The 27,659-nt window shown below is 45.8% G+C and overlaps 1 protein-coding gene and 1 long non-coding RNA gene across 8 annotated transcripts in view; one reads left to right on the top strand and one right to left on the bottom strand.

The window, feature by feature from the left end:
- Nucleotides 1-19,125, bottom strand: part of APOL5 (apolipoprotein L5) — a 35,303-nt gene extending 16,178 nt beyond the window's left edge. Inside the window, exons 1-5 of one of the 7 annotated variants that reach the window (XM_033232790.1) lie at nt 18,890-19,125; nt 14,250-14,376; nt 9,814-9,991; nt 8,726-8,806; nt 4,303-4,413 (exon numbers count right to left, since the gene is read on the bottom strand). Coding sequence is in view for 6 of the 7 variants with exons in the window: in XM_033232786.1 (XP_033088677.1) it covers nt 4,303-4,333 (31 nt within the window). In the remaining variant the exon portion in view is untranslated. Of the gene's footprint in view, nt 1-4,302; nt 4,414-8,725; nt 8,807-9,813; nt 9,992-13,595; nt 13,689-14,249; nt 14,377-16,813; nt 17,020-18,652 lie in introns of those variants that run through there. The other 6 variants (XM_033232786.1, XM_033232784.1, XM_033232787.1 and 3 more) reach the window with 6 other exon arrangements.
- On the top strand, nt 12,690-25,883 carry LOC117095945. Its single transcript, XR_004442257.1, has 3 exons — nt 12,690-12,700; nt 20,031-20,033; nt 20,653-25,883. It is a non-coding gene; the product is annotated as an uncharacterized LOC117095945 (long non-coding RNA).
- Nucleotides 25,884-27,659: the final 1,776 nt, after the last annotated feature.

The following is a 27,659-nucleotide window of genomic DNA, read 5'->3' as shown; positions in this document are numbered from 1 at the left end:
GTCTAGGATATATTAAGCAAAAGAAAAGAGGTTGAAGAAAATGTTCTTTACGTTCTTTTCTCATTTTTTTTAAAGTACTATATATGTGATGTAGGAGTAGGGGAATATTCTCGAAGTAGATACACCAAATGTGAACAGGCTTAGGGAGGGAGATTTAGGGCTGGGGTGACAAAATACTTTTGCACTTTCCACTCATCTATGTTATTGAGCTTTGTTACCAAAGTAACATGTTGGTTTTATAATAAAAGCCAATAGAAGCCAGGCACGGCGGCTCACACCTGTAATCCCAGCGCTTTGGGAGGCTGAGGCAGGCAGATCACCTGAGGTCAGGAGTTTGAGACCAGCCTGGCCAACATGGTAAAACACTGTCTCTACTAAAAATACAAAAATTAGCCAGGCGTGATGGCGGGCACCTGTAGTCCCAGCTACTTGGGAGGCTGAGGCAGGAGAATCTCTTGAACCCAGGAGGTGGAGGTTGCAGTGAGCTGAGATTGCACCACGGCACTCCAGCCTGGGCAACAGAGCGAGACTCCGTCTCAACAACAACAAAAGCCAATAGAATAAAAAGATTTTAATAATGAGATTTATTATCCATTTTTTATCCATTTTACAGTAATGCATGGGGTGCTGGGAACGCTGCCAAGCACATGGTAAGACAAACAAAGTCTGACAAATTCATACTGTTAAATATTCATATTGTCTTCTTTTTTTATTTGTTCTGTGTAAATTTTTCTAACTTGTTATTTTGGCCTTTTGTGTCCTATTTATTTCAGGCTATCTCTTGGATATAGAAAATAACTCAAATCTGATTTTGACCCAATCTAATACTCTTCTTCATGTTATTCATATTCATATTAATTATTTTCTGTTGTAATTGTTCAACTTGGATTTGTCGCATTATTTTAGGCCTTCTGCTTTGTATTTCTTTGCTCTCTTCCTATGCTCTACGTAGACAGGTGCGGTGCAGAGGTTTCAGCTGATACAGTGAGTGGTTTATTGTGGCAGCCCGGAGCTTCACCTTGAAGGTAGAGATGTGTCCTGTCTGTGCTTTCCTGCCTATTCTGTGTATGCCCAGTAAATGGCAGATACTGAACAACACTTAGAATAAGACCTCATCTGGGCCGGGCGCGGTGGCTCAAGCCTGTAATCCCAGCACTTTGGGAGGCCGAGACGGGCGGATCACGAGGTCAGGAGATCGAGACCATCCTGGCTAACACGGTGAAACCCCGTCTCTACTAAAAAAATTACAAAAAACTAGCCGGGCGAGGTGGTGGGCGCCTGTAGTCCCAGCTACTCGGGAGGCTGAGGCGGGAGAATGGCGTAAACCCGGGAGGCGGAGCTTGCAGTGAGCTGAGATCCGGCCACTGCACTCCAGCCTGGGCGACAGAGCGAGACTCCGTCTCAAAAAAAAAAAAAAAAAAAAAAAGAATAAGACCTCATCTGGCCGGGTGCAGTGGCTCACGCCTGTAATCCCAGCACTTTGGGAGGCCGAGGCGGGCGGATCACGAGGTCAGGAGATGGAGACCATCCTGGCTAACACGGTGAAACCCTGTCTCTACTAAAAACACAAAATAATTAGCCGGGCACGGTGGCAGGCGCCTGTAGTCCCAGCTACTGAGGAGGCTGAGGCAGGACAATGGCGTGAACCCGAGAGGTGGAGCTTGCAGTGAGTCGAGATCACGCCACTGCACTCCAGCCTGGGGGACAGAGCGAGACTCTGTCTCAAAAAAAAAAAAAAAAAAAAAAAAGAATAAGACCTCATTGTTCATGACACTAAGTTTTGTTTTTTTATGTATGTATGTATTTAATTTTGGATACACAGTCTTGCTCTGTAGCCCAGGCTGGAGTACAGTGGCATGATCTCGGCTTTGCAACCTCTGCCTCCCTGGTTCAAGCGATTCTCCTGCCTCAGCCTCCAGCGTAGCTGGGATTATGGGTGTGCACCACCATGCCCAGTTAATTTTTGTATTCTTTTTTTTTTTTTTTTTTTGAGGCGGAGTCTCGCTCTGTCACCCGGGCTGGAGTGCAGTGGCCGGATCTCAGCTCACTGCAAGCTCCGCCTCCCGGGTTCATGCCATTCTCCTGCCTCAGCCTCCCGAGTAGCTGGGACTACAGGCGCCCGCCACCTCGCCCGGCTAGTTTTTTGTATTTTTAGTAGAGACGGGGTTTCACTGTGTTAGCCAGGATGGTCTCGATCTCCTGACCTCGTGATCCGCCCGTCTCGGCCTCCCAAAGTGCTGGGATTACAGGCTTGAGCCACCGCGCCCGGCAATTTTTGTATTCTTAATAGAGACGGGGTTTCACCATGTTGACCAGGCTGTTGACCTCCTGGCATCAGGTGATCCATCCGGCCACTTCAGCCTCCCAAAGTGCTGGGATTAAAGTCCTGAGCCATTGCGCCCAGCTGACACACTAATGTTTAAAATCTTGCTCAGCCCTCCCTGCTGTACTGGGCTAGAATAGATCTTGGGAGATGACTCTATTACACTTTATTTTGGGGAGGAGGCAAGAAGGGAGTGAGCAGGCCTGAGACCCAGCAAAGGCAGAGGATGATCAAATAGCGGGAGTGGGAGAACCACTGGACGGGTTCTGGGTCTGTCCATGAAACGGGCTCATAGTTTCCTTCCAGTTAAAATCATCTCCTATGCAACTTTTGTGCTTTATACATAGGATGAGAGGTCAAACAACGTCAACTTGTGTTTGATTATGTACACAGCTGTTTCACGAACCATCATATTTCATAATTGATCCATTTCTGATAATTTAAAAATGCATCTTCCACTGAGAAAGCTCAGAATATCACACTAAGGGGTGAGAAAGAACTGCCCTTCTCCCCCTGCTTTGCCTCCCAAAGAGGGCGTTAGACTCTTCTGAGTGGTTTCCATTACAAGACACCCAGGGGGCCACCTTCAGTGGAGGCTGTGGCCACTGTGCTCAGGGATCACACACAAATGCAAGGAGCCCGCTCCTCGCTCCTGCCTCCTCTCTCAACATGGAGTTTGAGTTCATTTATCTTGCTTTCTCACCTCTTCTCAGTCGGGCACCCTGCATTCATCGCTGGAGGACAGAGTGGTCCTGAACTTGGAGTCTGGTTTTAGAGAGAGGGAGAGGCTCATATAGACCTAAGCCATGTAGTTCAGTCCATTCTGCCAGAGAGCTCCACTCTGGAGAGTCAGCCCCATGCCAGAAGGTAAAATGAAGCATTGTCCTTTTCTGCTGCTACTGTTTGCCATTGTCCTTCATGCTAATATGTCCCTCAGGGGCCATGTAGCGAGAAGGCATGGCTGGGCCAAAAACTAATCTAGGCACTTCTGGAATTCTCGACCACACAACCAGATAGCAGTGCCTGGACTGACCATAAAACTGCACCCATTAAGAGTTGCAGGCGTGGCCGGGTGCGGTGGCTCATGCCTGTAATCCCAGCACTTTGGGAGGCTGAGGCAGGCAGATCACAAGGTCAGGAGATCGAGACCATCCTGGCGAACATGGTGAAACCCCGTTTCTACTAAAAGTACAAAAAATTAGCCGGGCGTGGTGGCGGGCGCCTGTAGTCCCAGCTACTCGGGAGGCTGAGGCAGGAGAATGGCGTGAACCCGGGAGGTGGAGGTTGCAGTGAGCCAAGATCGCGCCACTGCACTCCAGCCTGGGAGAGAGCCAGACTTTGTCTCAAGAAAAAAAAAAAAAAAAAGAGTTGCAGGCGCCAGAGGGATAACACAGATTTTTTTTTTTTTTTTTTGACAGAATCTTGCTCTGTCACCCAGGCTGGAATGCAGTGGAGCGGTCTCAGCTCACTGCAACCTCCGCCTCCCAGGTTCAAGCAATTCTCCTGCCTCAGCTTTCCGAGTAGCTGGGATTACAGGTGCGCATCACCATGGCTGGCTAATTTTTGTATTTTTAGTAGAGATGGGATGTCACCATGTTGGCCAGGCTGGTCTTAAACTCCTGACCTCAAGTGATCCACCTGCCTCAGCCTCCCAAAGTGTTGGGATTACAGGCTTGGCCACTACGGCCAACACAGATGTTGTATTCTGACTTGAGGATGTATCTGGATCTGAGGTTCGTGAAGTATAGTCACCAGAGCTAAGGAAACCAGGATGAGAGGTCTCTAACTGTAGGAGGAGCGTGAGCAGAATCTCATGGGAAATAGGGCAGGAAAGGGACTTTAGTTTTTCACCTTCACTTTCGGACCTGGGATCAGCCACATCCAGTACCTCAAGTCACTTCATAATCTCTAGCATCTCCCATCGTAGGTGGGGACAGTGAGCCGGGGTCAGGAGAACTTACTGAACAGGGGAGGATTACCTGGGTGGATTTTGGTTGGCGCTGCGGTCATGGTGTCTCTGAGGATCCTTGGCGCTTCTCTCTCTGCAGGTGACAATGGATCCTGGGCCGGAAGAGACGCAGCTTCCCCTCCTAAAGAAGAAAACCAACCCCACAGTCATTCAGAGAGGCAGTGAGTGACTGGGCGCCATATGGAGCTGAGGCCTGGTGACTCTAAGATGGGAATTTGTAAACAGATAAAATCCACGGAGGATGGAGAGCTTGAAGGGGAGAAGAGCACTGAGGCTGGAGCTGGGAAACACCAATGGTAGGTAGAGGGGTCGAGGAATAACTCAGAGGAAGCTGCCCCGGAGAGAGGTGCAGGGAGGGACCCCAGCATCTGTTTCTTTTGCTGTCAAGCCTCTCACTGTCTCCATCATAATACAGTAACTCCCAGAAGTGCTTGCAAAGACTTCTGGTTTGAACATGAATGGATCACATTCTCAATTTCTCTTCTTTCAAAAATTACCCATAAGCAACAAGGAAAATGAAACAGACACCATCTATTAGAGACTAGGGGAAATAGATAAACTAGATTAAAAGGATGCCGAAAGCAATGGGAATGAGCAGGGCTTTGGGAGGAGAGGAGAGAGGATGTTGATAAATGCAAATTTCAGGTGAGGGGTATCCCCAAAGTGCAACAATAAAACGCTGTGTTCAGAATAGTAAGACTAAGGTGTACAGGTTGGCAGTGAATCCGGATTGGTTTCACAAAGCAGTGAAGATATGACTAAATGAGGAAACACAGTGAGACAAGCCATCTTTGTAGGAAGCAGTTTGTTTCTGAGGCAGAGAGGGGAAAACACCTTACATTGTGAACAATCTGAAAACTGCCAATTCCACTGCTGGGGAGCAATAGATACCAGAAATTCAGGTAGAAGGCTTAGGTCATAAAGGACAGTTCTGCTATCCTAGAACACAGCCCTGGCTTTTTTCTATTTAATTTTCCCTAAGTAAAATTGAAGAAGAAAAGAAGAAAAGCCATCAACACAAGGTCTACATACAAAAAAATTAATAACAAAAAAAAAAAAACCAATTTTTAAAATGGACAAAGGACGTGAATAGATATTTCTCCCAATATGTGCCAATGAGCATGTGAAAAGATGCCCATCGTCTCTGATCATTAGGAAAATGCAAATCAAAACCACAATGAGGTTAGGCACGGTGGCTTATGCCTGTAATCCCAGTATGTTGGGAGGCTAAGGTGGGAGGATCGCTTGAGGCTAGGAGTTCAAGACCAACCTGGGCAACAACAGCGACACTCTGTCTCCACAAAAATTAAAAAATAATAATTAGTTTGAAAACCACATGAGATACCACTTCACGCTTATGTGGATGACTCTTACCAAAAAATAAAAATGAGCCGGGTGTGGTGGCTCATGCCTGTAATCCCAGCACTTTGGGAGGCTGAGGTAGGTAGATCACCTGAGTTCAGGAGTTCAAGACCAGCCTGGCCAACTTGGCCAAACCCCATCTCTACTACAATACAAAAATTAACCAGGTGTGGTGGTGACGCCTGTAATCCCAGCTACTCAGGAGGCTGAGGCAGGGGAATCACTTGAACCTGGGAGGCAGAGGTTGCAGTGAGCTGAGATCACACCACTGCACTCCAGCCTAGGTGACAACAGCAAAACTCCGTGAGGGAAAGAAGGAAGGAAGGAAGGGAGGGAGGGAAGAAAAGAAAGAAAGAAAAACATGGTGAGATATATATATTGTGGAGAAGTTGGAATGCTTGTGAATTGCCGGTTGGAGTGGAAAATAATGCAGCTGCTGTGTAAGATAGCTGGTCCATAAAAAACAACACGTTTTTCACCCTGTGTGAAACAACAGGGAGGTTCCTCAAAAAATTAAACATAAAACATATGATCCAGCAATTCCACTTCTCCATATATATACCCAAAAGAATTGAAAGCAGGGTCTCAAAGAGATATTTGTATACCAATGGTTATAGCAGAATTATTCACAATAGCCAAAATGTGGAAACAAGCCAACTGTCCACTGATGGATGAACAAAAGGTGATACATATACACCATGAACTATTATTCCTCCTCAGAAAGAAGGATGTCTTTTTTTTTTTTTTTTTTTTGAGACGGAGTCTCGGCCTGTCGCCCAGGCTGGAGTGCAGTGGTGTGGTCTCAGCTCACTGCAAGCTCTGACTCCCTGGTTCACAGCATTCTCCTGCCTCAGCCTCCCGAGTAGCTGGGACTACAGGCACCCGCCACCATGCCTGGCTAATTTTTTGTATTTTTAGTAGAGACGGGATTTCACCGTGTTAGCCGGGATGGTCTCAATCTCATGACCTCATGATCCACCCGACTCGGCCTCCCAAAGTGCTGGAATTACAGGCGTCAACCACGCAGGGCCTGTTTTATTTTTTTTATTTTTTTTATTTTTTTTGAGGCAGAGTCTGGCTCTGTCGCCCAGGCTGGAGTGCAGTGGCGCGATCTCGGCTCACTGCAAGCTCCGCCTCCTGGGTTCACGCCATTCTCCTGCCTCAGCCTCCTGAGTAGCTGGGACTACAGGCGCCCGCCACCGCGCCCGGCTAATTTTTTGTATTTTTGGTAGAGACGGGGTTTCACCATGGTCTCGATCTCCTGACCTTGTGATCCGCCCGCCTCGGCCTCCCAAAGTGCTGGGATTACAGGCGTGAGCCACCGCGCCCGGCCTATTTTTTTTTTTTTAAGACGGAGTCTCGCTCTGTCGCCCAGGCAGGGGAGTGCAGTGGCACAGTCTAGGCTCACTGCAAAGCTCCACCTCCCCGGTTCATGCCATTCTCCTGCCTCAGCCTCCCGAGTAGCTGGGACAACAGGCACCCGCCACCACGCCCGGCTAATTTTTTGTATTTTTAGTACAGACAGGGTTTCAGCATGTTAGCCAGGATGGTCTCAATCTCCTGACCTCCCGATCCGCCCGCTAGGCCTCCCAAAGTGCTGGGATTACAGGCGTCAGCCACTGAGCCCAGCCTGTTGCTGTTTGAGACAGAGCTCCACTATTGTTGCTCAGGCTGGAGTGCAATGGCGTGATCTCGGCTCACAGCAACCTCCCCCTCCCAGCTTCAAGTGATTCTCCTGCCTCAACCTCCCGAGTAGCTGGGATTACAGGCATGTGCCACCATGCCCGGCTAATCTCTTATTTTTAGTAGAGATGGGGTTTCACTATGTTGGCCAGTCTGGCCTTGAACTTCTGACCTCACATTATCTACCCACCTTGGCTTCCCAAAGTGCTGGGATTACAGGGCTGAGCCACGGTGCCTGGCCAGAAGGAAGTTCTGACCCATGCTACAGCATGGATGAACCTTAAAGACATTCTGCTAGGTGAAATAAGCCACTCACAAAAGGACACACACTGTAGGATTCCCCTCATATGGGATTCTTAGGGTAGTCAAATTCATGAAGCTAGGGAGAGGAGTGGTGGTTGCCAGGGGCTGGGGAGGGGAATGAGGAGTTATGTTTACTTGGGGCAAAGTTTCAGTTTTTCAAGAGTTCTGTAGATGATGGTGGCCATGGCTGCACAACAATGTGAGTGCACCTAATGCCACTGACCCGTACACCTAACAATGCTTGAAATAGAAAACTTTAGATTATAGGCCGGGCGCGGTGGCTCAAGCCTGTAATCCCAGCACTTTGGGAGGCCGAGACGGGTGGATCACGAGGTCAGGAGATCGAGACCATCCTGGCTAACACGGTGAAACCCCGTCTCTACTAAAAAAATACAAAAAAAAAACTAGCCGGGCGAGGTGGCGGGCGCCTGTAGTCCCAGCTACTCGGAGGCTGAGGCAGGAGAATGGCATAAACCCGGGAGGCGGAGCTTGCAGTGAGCTGAGAACCGGCCACTGCACTCCAGCCCGGGCGACAGAGGGAGACTCTGTCTCAAAAAAAAAAAAAAAAAAAAAAAGAAAACTTTAGGTTATATATATTTCACTATAATTAAAATGAATATATATATATATATACACACACACACACACACACACATATTTATAGGCATTTAAGTATATAGACAAAAAGGGATTGGGTGAGGTGGTTCACACTTGTGATGCTAACACTTCAAGAGGCCAAAGCGGGAGGATCACTTGAGCCCAGAAGTTCAAGACCAACCTGGGCAACAAAGTGAGACCCTCTCTCTACAAAAAAAAAATAATAAATAAAAAAAATAAAAAAGAAAAGAATTAGCCAGGTGTAGCGGTGCACACCTGTAGCCCAGCTACTTGGGAGACTGAGGTAGGAGGATTGTTTGAGCCTGGGAGGTTGAGGCTGCAGTGAGCTGTAATCACAGCACTACACTGCAGCCTGGGCAACACAGCAAGACCCTGTCTCAAAAAAAAACCCAAAAAACAAAAAACAGAAAGACCTAAAGGCAGACAGCAACAACAGCAAAAACAAAGGGCAGACAAAGAACACTCACCAGAAATGTGCTGCCAGCAAGCTGATGGAAACTATCAATCTTCTGTAATTAATTTTATTAAAGTCGGTGAAGCAATTTCCCCTACAACATAAGAGCATAAAACAGAGATGTGAGGGCTCAGAGGAAACATGGCAAGGTAACAGGAGGAAAGTAAATGGAAGCTGGTGGAGCTTAGGAAAGAAGAGAAGAGAGAAATAAACTCATTACAAAAAATCAATGCTTATTGGATTTTATACAAGAGAAAACAGACACTATTAAAAAAAGACATAGAAGACAGGGATGAAGTTAAAATAAAGTGCTGAGGAAAAGTTTAGCAAAAACATATGGAATAAGTAGGAATTTTGCTAATGCCAACATATGCTCCTTGGAATCCTCAAAGAAGAAAACTGGAAAATGTGAACAGAACAAATATTTAAAGATAAAATTCCAGAAATATTTCTAGATGTAAGAGAGCACAGTCGGTCCCAGGAAAAATGGCTGCTGAATGGTGGCAGCAGGGAAAATGTAATGAAGTTACTAGATTTCAGATACAATAAAGGAATTTCCTGAGCAACCAAGCATGTTGGCTTCAGACTTTCCAGAACATTCACCACAGAAGCAACAGACTGGCGCCTACAATAGCTGTGAAAATAGAAACTCTCAGAAGTGTGTGTGTGTGAAAATTTTGTGTGTTTTATACCTTAGTATAATTTTTTTGACATGCTATTAGTTCTTCAGAGCATAGAAGACATTTTGATTCATAATACTATCTTAGTTTTGCTTTTTAGAATCTATCTAGATACTGATAAAGATGATATCTTTTAAGCTTTTTATTCGAAACCTGCACACACATATGTTTTGCCTGTTCTTGATAACAAATGTCAACACTTTGATAAGCAAAAGGAAGTGAACACAGGTCATTTTGAGTCCACCACCCGTGGTAACCACCATTCACACTAAATCTTTTGACTGACATATCATTTAATGATAAAAAAGACTTGACATCCATTTTCTCATGTACCACTCAAAATAACATTGTAAGGTAAGCACATTTGTTACTCGCATTGTGTAGCCAAGGCAATTCAAGTTCATTTGGTTGAAGTACTTACCTGGGTCACCCCGTTGTCACAGTCTGTGGGCGCAGGGTAAGCTACCTCGAGAGATCCACATTTTGTTCCTGTATGGGTCCGCACAACATGACAGTAACTGGAATTCCAGGCAGATGAGCTGAGGCAGCTTTGAGCAAGGAGTCCAAGGGTTCGGGTCACTGTTGACCACTGCCCGCCCCTATAAATAGATAACCACTCAAGGGAGTTGCATAAATATTCTGGTCTTCTCATCAGAAACAATCAGCACAGAGGAAAGCGTGTATTTACCTTGGAACAGAACCATGACCATGGACAGCTCTGCCCCTTCTGCCCTTTTTATTTTTTATTTATTTATTTTTTTTGAGGCGGAGTCTCGCTCTGTCGCCCGGGCTGGAGTGCAGTGGCCGGATCTCAGCTCGCTGCAAGCTCCGCCTCCCAGGTTTACGCCATTCTCCTGCCTCAGCCTCCAGAGTAGCTGGGACTACAGGCGCCCGCCACGTCGCCCGGCTAGTTTTTTTTTTGTTGTTGTTGTTCTTTTTTTTTTTTGAGACGGAGTCTCGTTCTGTCGCCCAGGCTGGAGTGCAGTGGCCGGATCTCAGCTCACTGCAAGCTCCGTCTCCCGGGTTTACGCCATTCTCCTGCCTCAGCCTCCCGAGTAGCTGGGACTACAGGCGCCCGCCACCTCGCCCGGCTAGTTTTTTGTATTTTTTAGTAGAGACGGGGTTTCACCAGGTTAGCCGGGATGGTCTCGATCTCCTGACCTCGTGATCCGCCCGCCTCGGCCTCCCAAAGTGCTGGGATTACAGGCTTGAGCCACCGCGCCCGGCCCCGGCTAGTTTTTGTATTTTTTTAGTAGAGACGGGGTTTCACCGTGTTAGCCAGGATGGTCTCGATCTCCTGACCTCGTGATCCGCCCGTCTCGGCCTCCCAACGTGCTGGGATTACAGGCTTGAGCCACCGCGCCCGGCCCTTCTGCCCTTTTTAATCCAAGCAATGTTTGTGAAGAGCACAGATGTGACCCTGAAGGTTCCTGACAAACCAGCACTGCCCAGACTACCGTGTAAATGATTCCCTGGAGACCTTATCAAATTGCTGATGGTGTTTCAGGAGGTCTCGGACAGGACAGGGCCTGGAATTCTGTATTTCTTTCTTTCTTTTTTTTTTTTTTTGAGACAGAGTTTCACTCCTGCTGCCCAGGCTGGAGTGCAATGTTGCAATCTTGGCTCACTGCAACCTCCACCTCTCAGGTTCAAGTGATTCTCCTGCTTCAGCCTCCCAAGTAGCTGGGACTACAGGTGCATGCCACCACTCCCAGCTAATTTTTGTATTTTTAGTAGAGACAGGGTTTCACCATGTTGGCCAGGCTGGTCTCGATTTCTTCTTTTTATTTCCTTCTGAGATGGAGTCTTGTTCTGTCTCCCAGGCTGGAGTGCAGTGGTGCAATCTTGGCTCACTGCAACCTCTGTCTCCTGGGTTCAAGCAATTCTCCTGCCTCAGCCTGCCAAGTAGCTAGGACTACAGGTGCTCGCCACCACGTCCAACTAATTTTTTTGTATTTTCAGTAGAGATGGGATTTCACTATGTTGCTCAGGCTGGCCTCGAATTCCTGACCTCAAATGATCTGCCTGCCTCAGCCTCCCAAAGTGTTGGGATTACAGGCATGAGCCACTGCATCCAGCCAGAATTCTGTATTTCTAACCGAACTCCCAAATGACACCGATGCTGTCAGTCTTGAAGAGAACAGAATAGTCAGGTGGTAAGAAACCCTTCTCCAGGGCACCATGGCTCTCAGGCTAAGGTCAAGGGCTTTTTCTGTGGTTTCCATGACTTGTTGAGAGGCCCCCCACCACTCTCCAACCTCCTCCTTTACTCTCGTTACTGAACAGTCCCTTGGTCAACAAAAGGCCCATTTCCAGCAAACATGAAGAACTCCTATAATTAGTAAGAAGAAGATAAATAGTCCAAAAGAAAAGTGGATGAGAAACTTGAATAGGTACTTCACAAAAGAAGATATCCAATGGCCAGAAAATATTTGAAAAGATGCTCAACCTCATTAGTGCAGTCATTCATCACCAAACGAACGGGACACATTCTGAGAAACGCATCCTTAGGCAATTTCATCATTGCACAAACATCACAGAGTGTATTTACACAAACCTAGGTGGTCTGGCCTATTCCATGCCTAGGCTACGTGGTATGGCCTATTGCTCCCAGGCTACACGCCAGTACAGCACGCGCTTGTACCAAATATTGCAGGTAACTGTAACACAATGGTAAGTATTTGTGTCTCTAAACATCTCTAAATATAGAAAAGGGACAGTAAAAATGACATAAAAGATTAAAATGGGCTGGGCACGGTAGCTTACACCTGTAACCCCAGGACTTTGGGAGGTCAAGGCTGGCGGATCACCTGAGGTCAGGAGTTTGAGACAAACCTGGCCAACATGATGAAATTCTGTCTGTACTAAAAAAAAAAAATTAGCCGGGTGTGGTAGCGCATGTCTGTAATCCCAGCTACTTGGGAGGCTGAGGCAGGAGAATCACTTGAACCCGGGAGGCAGAGGTTGCAGTGAGCTGAGATCGCACCACTGCACTCCAGCTCGGGTGACAGAGTGAGACTCAATCTCAGAAAGAAAAAAAAATCCATTATAATTTTATGGGAGCACTATTGTGTATGCAGTTCATCTTTGACCAAAACATCGTTATACACTGTGTATATTGTATTTAATTTCTTTTTTCTCTTTTTTTTCTTTTGCTTAAAGACCAGTGTGATAGTATGTAATTTATAATTAGGCAAATGCAAATTAAAAGCGCAATGATAGACACGCCCTTCCCAGGCTGTGAAGAGTCATCACGTGGTGAAGACCTGCCCTCTGCACACCAGGGAGACCCCAGACCTTCCAGGCCAGTGTCTGACAGCACTCACAGGCCTGACTCTTCGTCAAAGTCCTGCAGAGCCCTAAGATCTCATTGCAATGAAAAATGCACTCACATCATCAGCTCCCAGGCCAAACAACCCGGAGGAGTCTGAAAGGGGAAAAGGGGATGTGTTGCAGGAAGTCAGGGACCTTGAACGGAGGGACTGGCCGAGGCAGAAGAACATAAATTGTGAAGATTTCACGGACATTTATTAGTTCCCCATATTAATACTTTTATAATTTCTTTTTTTTTTTTTTTTTTGAGACGGAGTCTCACTCTGTCTGTCGCCCAGGCTGGAGTGCAGTGGCCAGATCTCAGCTCACTGCAAGCTCCGCCTCCCGGGTTTACACCATTCTCCTGCCTCAGCCTCCCGAGTAGCTGGGACCACAGGCGCCCACCACCTCGCCCGGCTAGTTTTTTGTATTTTTTAGTAGAGACGGGGTTTCACCGTGTTAGCCAGGATGGTCTCGATCTCCTGACCTCATGATCCACCCGTCTTGGCCTCCCAAAGTGCTGGGATTACAGGCTTGAGCCACCGTGCCCGGCCTGTACCATATGATTTCTATAAAAAAATGACAAGCACATTATTATTGGCTTAATAACTTTCTACTTATTAATAGGTCTTGGACTTACACTGCTACCAATACCAGGGAAAATGCTTTTTTTTTTTTTTGCCATGACTGAATTATTTGAAAGTAAATGGGTTACTACTGAAAACACAGCTACCACTTGCATGGCTATGACCAAAACAGTAACATTCACATACACAATTTTGTAGTATATTTTCAAGTAAATTGTTTTCCAAACCCTGACTGCTACACTGAAGTACGTTACATTTTGGGTGAAATTTTTCTAAAAAGAAATAAATTTCAAGTGATTCTTACTTGTTTTGATGCTTGTTTTTAAGTTCATGACATGCTAAGGTTCCTTCAGAGGACTTTATTTCCTCTTCTCAGTGTAAATTATCTTTTATCTTTTTTTTTTTTTTTTTTTTTTTTTTTGAGGCGGAGTCTCGCTCTGTCGCCCGGACTGGAGTGCAGTGGCGGATCTCAGCTCACTGCAAGCTCCGCCTCCCGGGTTCACGCCATTCTCCTGCCTCAGCCTCCCGAGTAGTTGGGACTACAGGCGCCCGCCACCTCGCCCGGCTAGTTTTTGTATTTTTAGTAGAGACGGGGTTTCACTGTGTTAGCCAGGATGGTCTCGATCTACGGACCTCATGATCCGCCCGTCTCGGCCTCCCAAAATGCTGGGATTACAGGCTTGAGCCACTGCGCCCGGCCATCTTTTATCTTTCCCAGGTTTTTCGAAGTGATCCTCAATATTCTGGTCTTTCCATTTGTTTCCTAAAATGCAGACCCACAAAATTATCATGAATTATTACAAACTATAAAAACATTACTAGATTTCATGTTCATTGTAAACAGTGCCCATGCCTGATTTCTTCACCAAATCCTTCCCTCGCCCCATTCCAAATCACAAATAGCACTGATGATAGGGAAACACTTCCGTAATTAAGTGAAATGTGTTGTCATTCTCACCTACAGAAGCCAGGTTCCTGCAGGTTTCCTGCATCACTTCTCTATAGAGATTCTTCTGAGAAGAATCTAGCAAAGCCCATTCCTCCTGGGTAAAGTTCACAGCCACATCCTCAAAAGCCACGGAGTCCTAGAATATTCCACGCATGTGGATAGAAGGATGGGTGAAGACTGACAGCACTGGGAATATATACTCAATTCATAAGCTGTTTACATGATTCTAAAATTTCCAAGCATTTATTCTACGACTTGATTGTCACAACTCTTACTCTATTCACACATACTCCCTCCCACACAGCAGTAGTAACACTAGAATTGAACTATTCAAAAAGGCAACAGCAAAGTAGAAACACCCATCTCATTAGAGAATCCAGGGAGTAAGATGTGCTGCTAGGAGTTACCTTTAACTTCATTTTGTGCATTTCTAGTATCTGTCATAATAAAAGTCCCACCTGAAGTGCATAAGTGAGTTAATATTATCAGTCCTGAGACTACTTATTCTTAAAAATGCCTGCTCACAAAGTTCCATCTTTGTTTGTATTAGTAACTTACATTTTGAAAGGGATTCCACCAACCTAAGTAATAAGAACGACTCTCTGCATCTAAATGGCTTATGCAATATATTTGCCAAAACTTTTTCTGCTGAAGGTCTATTATTTTGTGTCACTGCAGTGGGGTGCTTAGGAAACCAGACACCAAAACACAGTCTGAAAGTAAGTGTTCAATGAGTTTCCCTGGTAGACAATATTTTACATGTGCTGTCACTTGTTAACTGGGGAGTTGAGGCCATTCCATGGGATTACACCAAGAGAGAAAAGGCTTATTAAATTTAATTGAGTAGTAAATAAAACCAATAATTGATATTTAACAATACTAATCCAACAGTTCTTAAAACTTCTATTGCACAACGTCAAGGCAGAAAGGAATAAGAGGAAATATGACATGTTTTTTAAAATGACATTAATGCCAGCACTTTCAGATGCTATTCCTATGAAATCACATAAATTCCCAAATCAGGTTTTTTTAGGCAAGAAAAACTACTTTTTCATACGTAGTAAAAATGACAAATGTCTAATGATTTTTAGTCATCTAAAAAAAGAGTGATGGCTTGTCTAACATACTTCTAAGATTTTCAAACGAAAATATTCAAGACAGCACAGTATTAGCAGAGAGATGAGCAAGCAGACCAAGGGAAAAAAAGTCTTAATGACCCAGCATTTATATGGAAAGTTGAGGAATGATAGAGTAGGCACTGTAGAATAGAAAAAGAAATCACATGCACTTTAAAATATGAGGCAAACCAGGCTGGCATCTACTTGGGAAAATGCATTGCATCCTTCTCTATTCCATGAATAGTCAACTTATTATAATCAAATATGAAAGATAAAACCAGAACACTTTCAGAAGTCACAGGAAGATTTTTTTTATGAAGGATTAGGCAGAATTTATTTTTATGTAAGAAAAAAGTGATAAAGGAACAAACTCAAACATATTAAAATTTAGGGAATAAAAAGAAAATAGAGTGGGCCGGGCATGGTGGCTCACGCCTGTAATCCCAGCACCTTGGGAGGCTGAGGCAGGCGATCACCTGAGGTCAGGAGGTTGAGACCAGCCTGGCCAACATGGCAAAACCCCGTCTTTTTGTTGTTTGTTTGTTTTTTGAGATGGAGTCTCGCGTTGTCGCTTGGGCTGGGGTGCAGTGGCAAGATCTTGGCTCACTGCAACCTCCACCTCCCAGGTTCAAGCAATTCTCTTGCCTCAGCCTCCCGAGTAGCTGGGATTACAGGTGCCTGCCACCACACTCAGCTAATTTTTCTGTATTTTTAGTAGAGACAGGGTTTCACCATGTTGGCCAGGCTGGTCTGGAATTCCTGACCTCGTGATGCGCCCACCTTGGCCTCCCAAAGTGCTGGGATTACAGGCATAAGCCACCGTGCCAGGCCTAAAACCCCGTGTTTACTAAAAATACAAAAATCAGCTGGGTGTGGTGGTGGGTGCCTATAATCCCAGTTACTCAGGAGGCTGACACAGGAGAATCACTTGAACCTGGGAGGCGGAGGCTGCAGTAAGCAGAGATGGTGCCACTGCACTCCAGCCGGGCTACAGAGCAAGACAGTGTCCCCCAAAAAACAAAAAACAACAAAAAAGACCCTCAGATATCCAGATAAGAGGATGCAGATGTCTCCACTGTCATAAATTCTTCACCATGCTACAAGAGGGGAACTGACACTTTGGTGAATCTTTGTAAATCATCAATTTATCTATCACACTTTTATTTCACCAGTAGCATTTACAAAGCTAAGTCCTACAATTCCATTTGAAATTACCCTTAAAAAGAACAGACCTTTAAAACTTACTACACTCACTCTGGGGAAGAAATAAATACGAATTTTTAGCAAATAAAATACATCCTTTTACCTTGCCTCTTTGGAAATAGTATTTTTATCTTTCAAGCTGTACGGACAAAATGTATCTTAAAATCAATGAAAAACTGAAACGCAAATAAGCAGACAAGCCTTTTCAAGGTAACAAATTCAGGGAGAGGCAGTGCTGACTCCAACACAGACCTTTCTAAGTGTCACGGCAGGCCATTCTATCCCTCGGGACACTCATCCTGTTCAGTAAAGTACTCAGTGACCACCTAGGAGGCACTGGCACTGCTCTTTGTCCTCCTGTGCGCCTTAAGTGCATTTTCATATTCAGGTTCTTGCACATCCTCTCTGGGGCGGGTTTTCCTTGTCCTTTGGGACAGTTTTTCTCTCTTCACAAGTCTGAGGCAATCTCGAGAGCAGAAATCATTTCTGCCTTTTCCTCTCAATATCAGCGTCCCATTGGCAGACCATCAATGTGTCTCCAAGGAATAAAAACTCGGGCTGGAGGAACAATTTTAATGACCTAACTTTCATGACATTACATTGTATTGTCCATTAATTTTAATGTCCTAAAATTTTAATCACCCTAAGGGGTCACCATTTTAGATGAAACTATACCAGGAGATTCCTCTAAGGCCAAGAGCATCCAGCTGCTTCCCTGAGAGACTCTACCCCCTACCTCAGGCTGTCCTTGGGGATGAGATGACCCCGGGGCTGATATTCACTAGACCCTCCAACAGACATGGCCACAGTGCGTATCCTGGGTCATGCCCAGACAGTTCTAAAATGCCAGAACTAGGAAAAGACAGGAGGGTGGCTGAGGACACAACACCCTGTAAAGTTGTCATAGGGGGACCTCAACCTAAAGACATTTTGGTAATATGTACACTTAGGAAAGATGAAGAAAGAAAGGCACAAAGATTTTTTTTACAGTAGAGTGTCAGATGATTTATTCTCCGCTTTCCTCTCATGTAAAATGTTTGGAAACAGAAAACTATTTTGGCCAAGGTGGCTCACGCCTGTAATCCCAGCGCTTTAGAAGGCCGAGGCGGGCGGTCAATTAAGGTCAGGAGTTCGAGACCAACCTAGCCAACATGGCGAAACCCTGTCTCTACTAAAAATACAAAAATTGCCGGGCACGGTGGCTCAAGCCTGTAATCCCAGCACTTTGGGAGGCCGAGACGGGCGGATCACGAGGTCAGGAGATCGAGACCATCCTGGCTAATACGGTGAAACCCCGTCTCTACTAAAAAATACAAAAAACTAGCCGGGCGACGTGGCGGGCGCCTGTAGCCCCAGCTACTCGGGAGGCTGAGGCAGGAGAATGGCGGGAACCCAGGAGGCGGAGCTTGCAGTGAGCTGAGATCCGGCCACTGCACTCCAGCCTGGGCGACAGAGCGAGACTCCGTCTCAAAAAAAAAAAAAAAAAAAAAAAATACAAAAATTAGCTGGACGTGGTGGTGGGCGCCTGTAAGCTCAGCTACGTGGGAAGCTGAGGCGGAAGAATCGCTTGAACCTGGGAGTCAGAGGTTGCAGTGAGCTGAGACTGCATCATTGCACTCCAGCCTGGCGACAGGGCAAGACTCCGTCTCAAAAAATATATATATATAAAATATATAATATAATATAATATATACTATATAATATAATATATTATATAGTATATATGTGTATTGTATAATATATTATATAAAATTATAATATTATATATTATATTATATATGGTTTGCTTCCTCATTAACCTTATCAAAGCCTCTCATTTAGCCTCTCATTAGCTTCCTCATTAACCTTATCAAAGCCTCTCATTTATGCCCCTCCTGTGGACCCCAAACCACAAACCATGACTGCGGTACCCGGTTTATGATTCGCCGTTTGCTCAAACGCACCGTTTAACGTTTTAACAAAACCTCAGGTTAATTTCAGGGGGAGAAAGGTGGGACTGGAAGCTCCATGAACCACAGCTCCTCCTACGCTGGAACCCCGCACACCGAGTCGGGGCTCTCCCGGATCACCCTCCGGTGGTCACCGCACTACCTGGGTGGGGGAGGCGCGGGGTTCCCGAGAGGGCTCCGGCCGGCGGAAGTGGCGCCCACAGATACAGACAGGACGCAGGGGTCCCGCTGCCCGCCCCGCCCGGCCCTGCACAGAAGGGGACTGAGGCCCGGCTGCGCCCGGCGACTCGGTCCGCAGGTTCCGCAGCCGATGGCTGGTTCCAGCAAGTTTCAACCAGCCCTCTTCCCCACTTCGGGAAGCCAGGCGCAGTCCACTCACCATTCCTCGGCTTCCCGGGTGTCCTGGCGTCAGCTAGGGATGTGCCAATACCCGCAAGTCACAGGGTGGCAGAGGCTGCTGCAGAGCCACCTGGGCCTCCCAGAGTCAAGAAGCAGCAGCGGAGACTAATAGCAAGAGCCTACTGTGGCGAAAGCGAGACAAAGCGCCCGCCAGCCAGATCCCGGAAGCCGCCCTCTCCTTTCCGGCGGCGCGCCTGATTGAAGGGTCCCCACCCCAGCGCGCCTGATTGTATGGGGCTTCCGGCCCCGCCCCCTCAGGTCCTGAGTGATAGGAGATTGCGATCTCACGTGAGGCTGGATGAGGCCAGAATGACCGTTTTGGCCTAGCAGTTTGTAGGGGGTGCGTCCTTCCTGCGCTGGGATCTGACCATGCACGGAGAACATTCGCATTTAACCTTGTATACAAGGTTATAGCTATTTGTGCATAATATATATATAAAATTGCAAGCAATATAATGACAAATCTGTAACTGCCCAGTGGGTTCACCTTGCCCGCTACCTAGACAGAGCCAATTTCTCAAGACAGGGGAATAGCAATAGAGAAAGAGTAATTCACGCAGAGTCGGCTGTGCGGGAGACCAGAGTTTTTTATTTTATTTTATTTTTCTGAAACAGAGTCTTGCTCTGTCTCCCAGGCTGGAGTGCAGCTTCGGAGTTTTATGATTATTCAAATCAGTCTCCCTGAGCATTTGGGGATAAGAGTATTTAGAAAGTTTATTTTGTCAAGGTTGGGGATGCTTGTGCATGACACAGCCTCAGGATGTCCTGATGACAGCTGCCCAAGGTGGTCAGAGCACAGGTTGGTTTTGCTGGAGATAAATACTCGGTGCCGCAAAGTGAAACCAGCACTCAAGCGAAAGTTTTCTCAGCAACGCAATTTACTTCTGCGGAAGCGTGCTGCTCGCATCAATCACAATCGCAAGAGCACACGTAACAAAGGAAAGCAGGGGTTTTTATTCCTAACGCAATCCCTACCTCTGGCATGGGCTGGGGCCAGACCTCAAGATCTTAACTGACCCGGTTGGCTATTTGTGAATATTTTCCCAAATAAGGAAGGGGAAAGGGGGATGTGAGTTACAACGGTGGGACGTGTGGTTTCGAAGGGAGAAATGGGTGCAGAGCAGGTAACCAAGGGAACAGATGTGAGTTATTGATTAGAACTGACGGGAAGGTTGTTTACAGTAACTAAGGGCAAGCAGGCATGGAGAACAAGAAAGATGAGTTCGAGAACAGAAAACAAGAACGTTAACTTGCCAAACCTTGGAAGCGAAACTGACTGTATCTGACAGTTTTATTCATTTTAGGGAGACAGGAGACATCAATCAACATATGTAAGAGGAACACTGGTTTGATCCAGTACAATCTGAAGCAGAAGTGGGTCACCTCGAAGCCAGGAGAGAGACGAACGGTTGCTTTCTTCTGAGTTTCCGATGAGCCTTTCCAAAGGAGGCAATAAGATATGCATTCTTCTCAGTGAGCAGGGGATGACTTTGAATAGCATGGGAGGCAGGTTTGCCCTAAGCAGTTCCCAGATTGACTTTTCCCTTTATCTTAGTGATTTGGGGGGCCCAAAATATTTTCCTTTCCAATTTCCCCCTTTTGTTTTAAAAATATTTTGGAGAAAGCATTTTAGAAGAAAATCAGTCTCTGGTGCCAGGTTTTGTCTGATTTCTCATGGAGTAGCTGGGATTACAGGCGCGCGACACCACACCTGGCTATTTTTTTTTTTTTTTTTTTTGGTAGAAACAGGGGTCACCCTCGGTTGCCCAGGTTGGTCTCTGGTGCCCAACGCGGGGCTCCCCGTAATCTCTACAAATAATCCAGTGAAGGAACACCAGAGCGTGGAAAGCGGAGGACGACAGACAAAGGACTCCCGAGTAGGTTTTCACTTCAAGCTCTAGGGTAAGTAGAGGCTCCGAGAATTCCAGGGAAACCTCGGGAAAATATGGGTCAGGCTGAGAGTAAGTTCGCTAATTACTTAAGCTTTGTGCGGCAGTTACTGCGCCGCGAAGGGGTAATTGTGAGTACCCAAAATCTCACATCTTTGTTCCATCTGGTAGACAAGTATTCTCCTTGGTTCCCGGAATATGGAACCATGAATGTAAAAGATTGGGACTAGGTCGGATCAGACTGAAAACAAGCACAAGAGGGCCACCATATTCCCATCTCTGCCTGGTCTGTGTGGTCTGCAATGAAAACGGCACTGGAGCCCTTCCACACTGAGGAGGAGAAGGAGGAGTTTCAGGATGACATAGGAAAGTTGAATAATCAGGAGTCTAAGTATCAGCAAAGTGAACCATGACAGTCTAGTTTTTAAAAGGGCGAGAAACTGGAAGGTATGTATGCTAATCTCCAAAAATTTATAAAAGAAACAGTGCCACCTACCGCGCCTTTAGGGGAAGGTCTGGAGTGGCCACCCCCAGGTCAGCCTTAAGAATTTTTGGAAGGGGAGCCTGAGACGTGCCTTGCGGCTCCCATTGTTGCAGGCCCCGCCAGTAACTATGGCGAAGGGAAACTTCAGGCTTCTCCAACAGCCAATTAGGATGCGGGAATGATCCAGGCTTGCCCACCTGTGAATTATGGTAGACGAATGCTGCGAGCCGGTCCAAATACAAATGATGGCACAGGGACAATCCAGGCATCCATTCGCCAGGCACAAGAAATGGGGGATTTGAATGCTTGGCAGTTTCTGGTAATTATTTCGCCAGCTGAGGATCCCAGAGAACTTGCTCAAGCATGCTGGGAGCTATTTCCTTTTAAAATATTAAAAGACTTAAAGCAAGCAATTGGACAATATGGGCCAAATTCTCCTTATGTTCATTCCTTGTTACAATGTGTGGCTTATAACAGACGTTGAATACCTACGGATTGGGAGGCACTCGCCCGATCCACCCTGTGCCCCTCTGAATTTCTCCAATTTAAAACCTGGTGGACGGATGCAGCAACAAATCAGGCACGCAGAAATGCTCAAGCCCAACGTCCCGTTAATATCACATCTGATCAACTGCTTGGAATCGGACAGGCATGGGGTACTCTAAATCAACAGATGGTAATGGGTAATGAGGCTGTTGATCAGCTCAGAACTATATGCCGAAGAGCCTGGGAAAAAATTCACGACCCTGCTACTGCTTATCCTTCTTTTCACACAGTTCAACAGAGTCCAAGGAAGCCTTATCCAGATTCTATCGCCCGTTCGCAGGATGCGGCTCAAAAGGCTATTTCCGATTCTCATGCCAAGAAAGTGATCGTTCAGCTGCTTGCTCATGAAAATGCTAATACAGAATGTCAGGCAGCAATTAGATCTGTTAAGGGAAAGGCAGATCTAAATGAGGAAAAAACTTCAAGTGAATACATTAAAGCCTGCGATGGCATTGGGGGACACTTATATAAGGCCAGCCTCCTTATATAAGGCCAGGGGGAGAGAGGTGGATCCTATTACTCCCCATATCGCGGGGGATGCCTCACCCCCCTGCGATGTGGATCGTAACAGCAAGGGGGAGAGAGGGGGTTGCTATTACTCCCCATTACGATGTGGATCGTAATAATTACTCCCCCCTGCAATGTGTATCCATTATTAGCAGTCTCTTTTGTTCAGGATATTAGGAACAATTTCACAGGTTGTGTGTACACAGCCTGCAATAGGAGAACGAACAGCATCCTCTGCACCTCCGGATATTAGGAACCATATCACACAATGGGTGTACACTTTTTGGGAGATTTGGGGTAATGTCGTCCTGTGTTTCCCTGAATATTCGGAGACATATCACAGGGCGGCTGTACACCCACTACTCTCTTGGCAGGAGCATCATACTTTACCTACTGGAAATTAGGAGCAATATCACAGACTGGGTGTCAAGCCACTGTCATATTGGAAGTGATATCACGCTCTCCCCCACAAGTTATGAGGAACAATATCACAGGGGGGTGTGTAGCTTCTCCGGTAGTGGGAATAGTATCATCATCTCTTCCTTTAGATGACAGGAACAGTATCACAGGGTGGGTGTACACCCCGTGTATTTTTGGAAGCAATGTCATTCTCTCTTCCTCTAGGTTTTACGATTCATATCACAGGCAGGGTGTACACCTCTTGTTATATTGGATGGAATCTCATCCTCTTTCAACCTGTATCTTTAGAACAATATCCCATGGGGACCATACATCTCTTCAATATTGGTAGTAATACCATCTTATCCTTTCCTGGATATCAGAAACAATATCACAGAAGGGGTGTACACCCCTTGCAATATTGGTAGTAATATCACCTCTCCCCTGTGGTTATTAAGGACAAAATCCCAGGGTGGCTGTACGGTTCCTACTTTATTGGGAGTAATATCATCCACTTACCCCCTGGATATCAGGAACCATATTACAGAAGAGGTGTCCACCCCCTTCGATATTGTCAGCAATGTCATCTTCTCACCTGGATATTACGAACGATACCCCGGGGTTGGGGGCCATGTACACTCACTGCAATATCGCAAGTAAAATCAGCCTCTTTCCCGCTGGATATTAGGAACTGTATCACAGGTGTGTGTGCACCTTCTGGGATATTGGGAGTACTATCAGCCTCCACCCCGCTGCATATTAGGAACAATATATGGGAGGCAGGGTGGTTACACCCCTGCGACACTGACAGCAATATTCTTCCCTTGTCCCTGTATAGTAGGAACTACATCTCAGGGGTCTGTACACCTTCTACGATATTGGGATTCATGTTATCCTCTCCCCCACTGAATGTCAAAAACAAGATTACAGAAGGGTGTACACCCCCTGTGATATGGCCTGTAATATCATCGTCTCTACCTTTGTATACTAGGAACAACATCACAAAGGGTGTGTACACTCCCCTGCGATATTGGGCATAATGTTATCCTCTCTTCCCCTGGATATTAGGAACGACATCCCTGGTGGTGGGAGGTGGAGTACATTAAGAGCAATATCACTGGGTGGGTGTACACCTCCTATTGGGTGTAGTATCATCCTCTCTTCCCTAGGATATTAAGAACAGTATCACAGGAGGGGTGTACAGCCACAGCCCCTGCATTATTGGGGGTCATAGCATCTTCTCCCCCTTTCGATAGAAGGAACAATATCCCAGGGTGGGTGTACATCCCCTGCGATATTGGGCGTAATGTCATCATCTCCCAACGTGGATATTGGGCATAGTGTCACAGGAGGGTGTACGCCTTCTTCGATATTGGGAGGAATATCATCCTCTCCCCTCAGGATTGTAGGCAAAATATCGAAGGGGTTTTACAACTCTTGCGATATGGGCAGTAATATCATCCTCTCCCCACCTCAATGTTAGGAAGTATATCACAGGCGGCTGTATTACTCCCAATATCGCAGAGAGTGAACAATCCTTCTGCGATATTGTTGCTAATATCCGGAGGGGGAGAGGATGGTATTACTTTCAAAATCGCAGGCTGTGTACACCCACCCTGTGATATTGTTCCTAAAATCCAGGAAGGGAGAGGACAGTATTACTTTCCATAGAGTAGGAGCTGTACACCCACGCTGGGATTTTGTTCCTAATATCAAGGCGTGGAGAGCATAATATTATTCCCAATATGGCAGGGGGTGTACATCCCCCCTGAGATATTGTTCTTGCCATTCAAAACAGGAGAGGATTACATTACTCCAGATATCGAAGAAAGTGTAAACCCCCATGTGATATTTTTTCTCATATCCAGAAAGGAAGAAGAGGATATTAATCCCCATATCGCAGGAGGTGTACACCCCCTCTGATCTTTTTCCAAATATGCACAGGGGGAAGAGGATAATCCTATTCCCAGTATCGCAGCAAGGGTTGTACACCCTTGTGTGAGATGGTCCTTCATAATATTCCAAGGCGGAGGGGATGATATGACTACATATATGGCAGAAAGTGTGCACCCCCCAGGGATATTGTTCCCATGATCCTGGAGGGAAGAGGATGATATTACTTTAAAGATCACAGAAGGTGTACATGCCCCCAGTGATCTAGTTTCTAATTTTGACATGGGAGAGGAGGATATGACACCCCATATGGTAGGGAGTAGAAACACTCCTGGGATACTGCTCTTAATATTCAGGGAGGAAGAGGATGATACGACTCCCAATAAGGACGGGTGTACACCCATCTGTGAAACAGTTCGTAATTTCCAGGTGGGGAGATGATATTACTCACAACACCGTAAACAGGCTGTGAGTCCACCATGGACTGTAATAGCCAGGGCGAGAGAGGGGGTGGCTATGACTCCCCACATTGCGGGGAGTACATCACCTGCAGTACAAAGAATAGTATTATCTTCTCTTCCTTTACCTCTTGAGAACAATATCACATGGTGGGGGGTACACCCCTTGCACTATTGGGAGTAATATCATTCTCTCTTATTCTGGATAGTAGGAAAAATATCACAGGCGGGATGGACAACCCCTGTGGTATTGAGAGTAATATCATCCTCTCCCAACGTGGATATTAGGAACCATATCACAGGGGCCGTGTACACTTCTTCGATATTGGTAGCGACATCATCCTCTCCTCCCTGGGTGTAAGAAACAATGTGACAGGTGGGATGGACACCCCCCGTGACTTGGATATTAGGATCCACGGTGGACACACAGCGTGTTTACGATTTTGTGAGTAATATCATCTCCCCCTCTAGACATTACGAACAGTATCAAAGACGGGTGTACACCCTCTGCAATATACAATATAGGGAGGAATATCATCATCCTCTCCCCCTCTGGATATTAGGAACAATATCAAAGGAGTGTTTATAACCTCTGCGATATTGGGAGTAGTATCATCCTCTCCCACGTGGAAATTAGGAACAGTATCACCGGGGGCGTGTACACCCCCTGCCATATTGAAAGTAGTATCGTCCTCTTCCCTCCCAGATCATGGGAACGACATCACTGGGGGTGTACACTTTCTGCGATATTGGGAGTAACATCATCTTCTCTGCCTTGGAATATTAAGGACAATATCGCACGGGGGCGTATACATCTTCTGCAATATTGGGAATAATATTATCCTCTCTTCCCCTGTATATGAGGAAAGATATCACAGAGTGGGTGTTCACCTCCTGCGATAGGGGGATTAATATCATCTTCTCCCCTTCCAGATATCAGGAAGAGTATCACACAGGATTGTACAGTGTCTGCAATACTGGGAGTAATATCAACCTCTTGGCCTTGGAATCAGGAAGAGTATCACACGGGATTGTACAGTGTCTGCAATACTGGGAGTAATATCAACCTCTTGGCCTTGGAATATTAAGAAGACTATCACAGGGTAGATGTACACCGCCTGCCATTTTGGGAGTAATATCAGCCTCTCCCCTCCATGGATATGAGGAACAATATCCCAGGCTGGGTGTCCGCCTCCTGCTCTACGGGGAGTAATATCACCCTCTCCCTTCCAGGATATTAATAACGATATCACAGGACGGGTCAACACAGCCTGCAATACTGGAATTATTATCATCCTCTCCCCCTCCGGATACTAATAACAATATCACAGAAGAGCTGCACCCTCCCTGCGATATTGGGAGTAATAGCATAGGCTTCTTCCGGGAATATTAGGAGTGATATAACCAGGTGGCTGTCCATTCATTGCTATGTTGTTAGTCATGTCATACTCTACCCCCTGGATATTAGGATCAGTGTCACAGGGTGAGTGTACACCAATGGCGATATTAAAACTAAAATCATGCTCTCCATCCCTGGATATTAGGAACAACGTCACAGGTAGGTGTAATGACATTATTAATTATTGAACATCAATGATCGATTTTAATAATTATCAATGATAATATTAATTAATAGTATGACATCACTAATTATTGATAATTATTTTAAAGATATGATTATGCATGCTTAAAATTAATTAATATTAATGTCATTTAACAATATTATTAGTTCTTAATATTATTATTTTATTACTAACATCACTTAGTATTGATTTAAGTTACAATAATTGCTGATATCATTTTATTATTAATGGTGATATTACTATTATTAATACTAATCGTTAACATTTTTAACCAATATTAATTTTTACTATCTTCCTTGTGATTATTAATATTGATTATTACTACTAATTTTATATTTATTAATATTAATAATTAATAGACCTGTTCCTGATATCCGGGGGGAGAGGATGATATGACTCCCAATATCACTGAAAGTGTATACCCCTGTATGTTGTTATTCCTAGCAGCCAGCGGGTAGAGGATGACATTCTTGAAACTATCGCAGCGGGTGTACATCCCTTCGGTCATCTGGTTCCTTATATAGTCTTAATATCATCCTCTTTCGCAGGAGGTGTACACTCTCTAGTGATGTTGTTCCTAATATCCAGGGACAGAGAGGATGATATCACTACCAATAGAGCAGGGTGTGTACACCCCTTCTGTGACATTGTTCCTCATAGCCAGCGGGGGAGAGGAAGATGTTACCCCCAATATCGCAGGGGGTGTTCACCCCCTTGTGATATTGTTCCTTATATCCTGGGAGGGAGACGATGATACTGGTGGCAATATCGCAGGGGGTGTACACACCCACTGTGATATTGTTCCGAATATCCAGAGGGGGAGAAAATGATATTACTACCAATATCGCAGGGGGTGTACATCCTCCTGTGATACTGTTTCTTACATTCAGGGGGAGAGGATGATATGACTCCCAATATCGCAGGGGTTGTACACACCTCATGCGATATTGTTCCTAATATCCCGAAGGGGAGAACATAATATTACTCTCAA

The sequence above is a fragment of the Trachypithecus francoisi genome, unplaced genomic scaffold, assembly GCF_009764315.1.
Source record: "Trachypithecus francoisi isolate TF-2019V2 unplaced genomic scaffold, Tfra_2.0 Lachesis_group14, whole genome shotgun sequence".
Lineage (NCBI taxonomy): Eukaryota > Metazoa > Chordata > Mammalia > Primates > Cercopithecidae > Trachypithecus > Trachypithecus francoisi.
The sequence above is the reverse complement of the archived record's forward strand: the minus strand, read 5'-3'. Positions and strand labels throughout refer to the sequence as shown.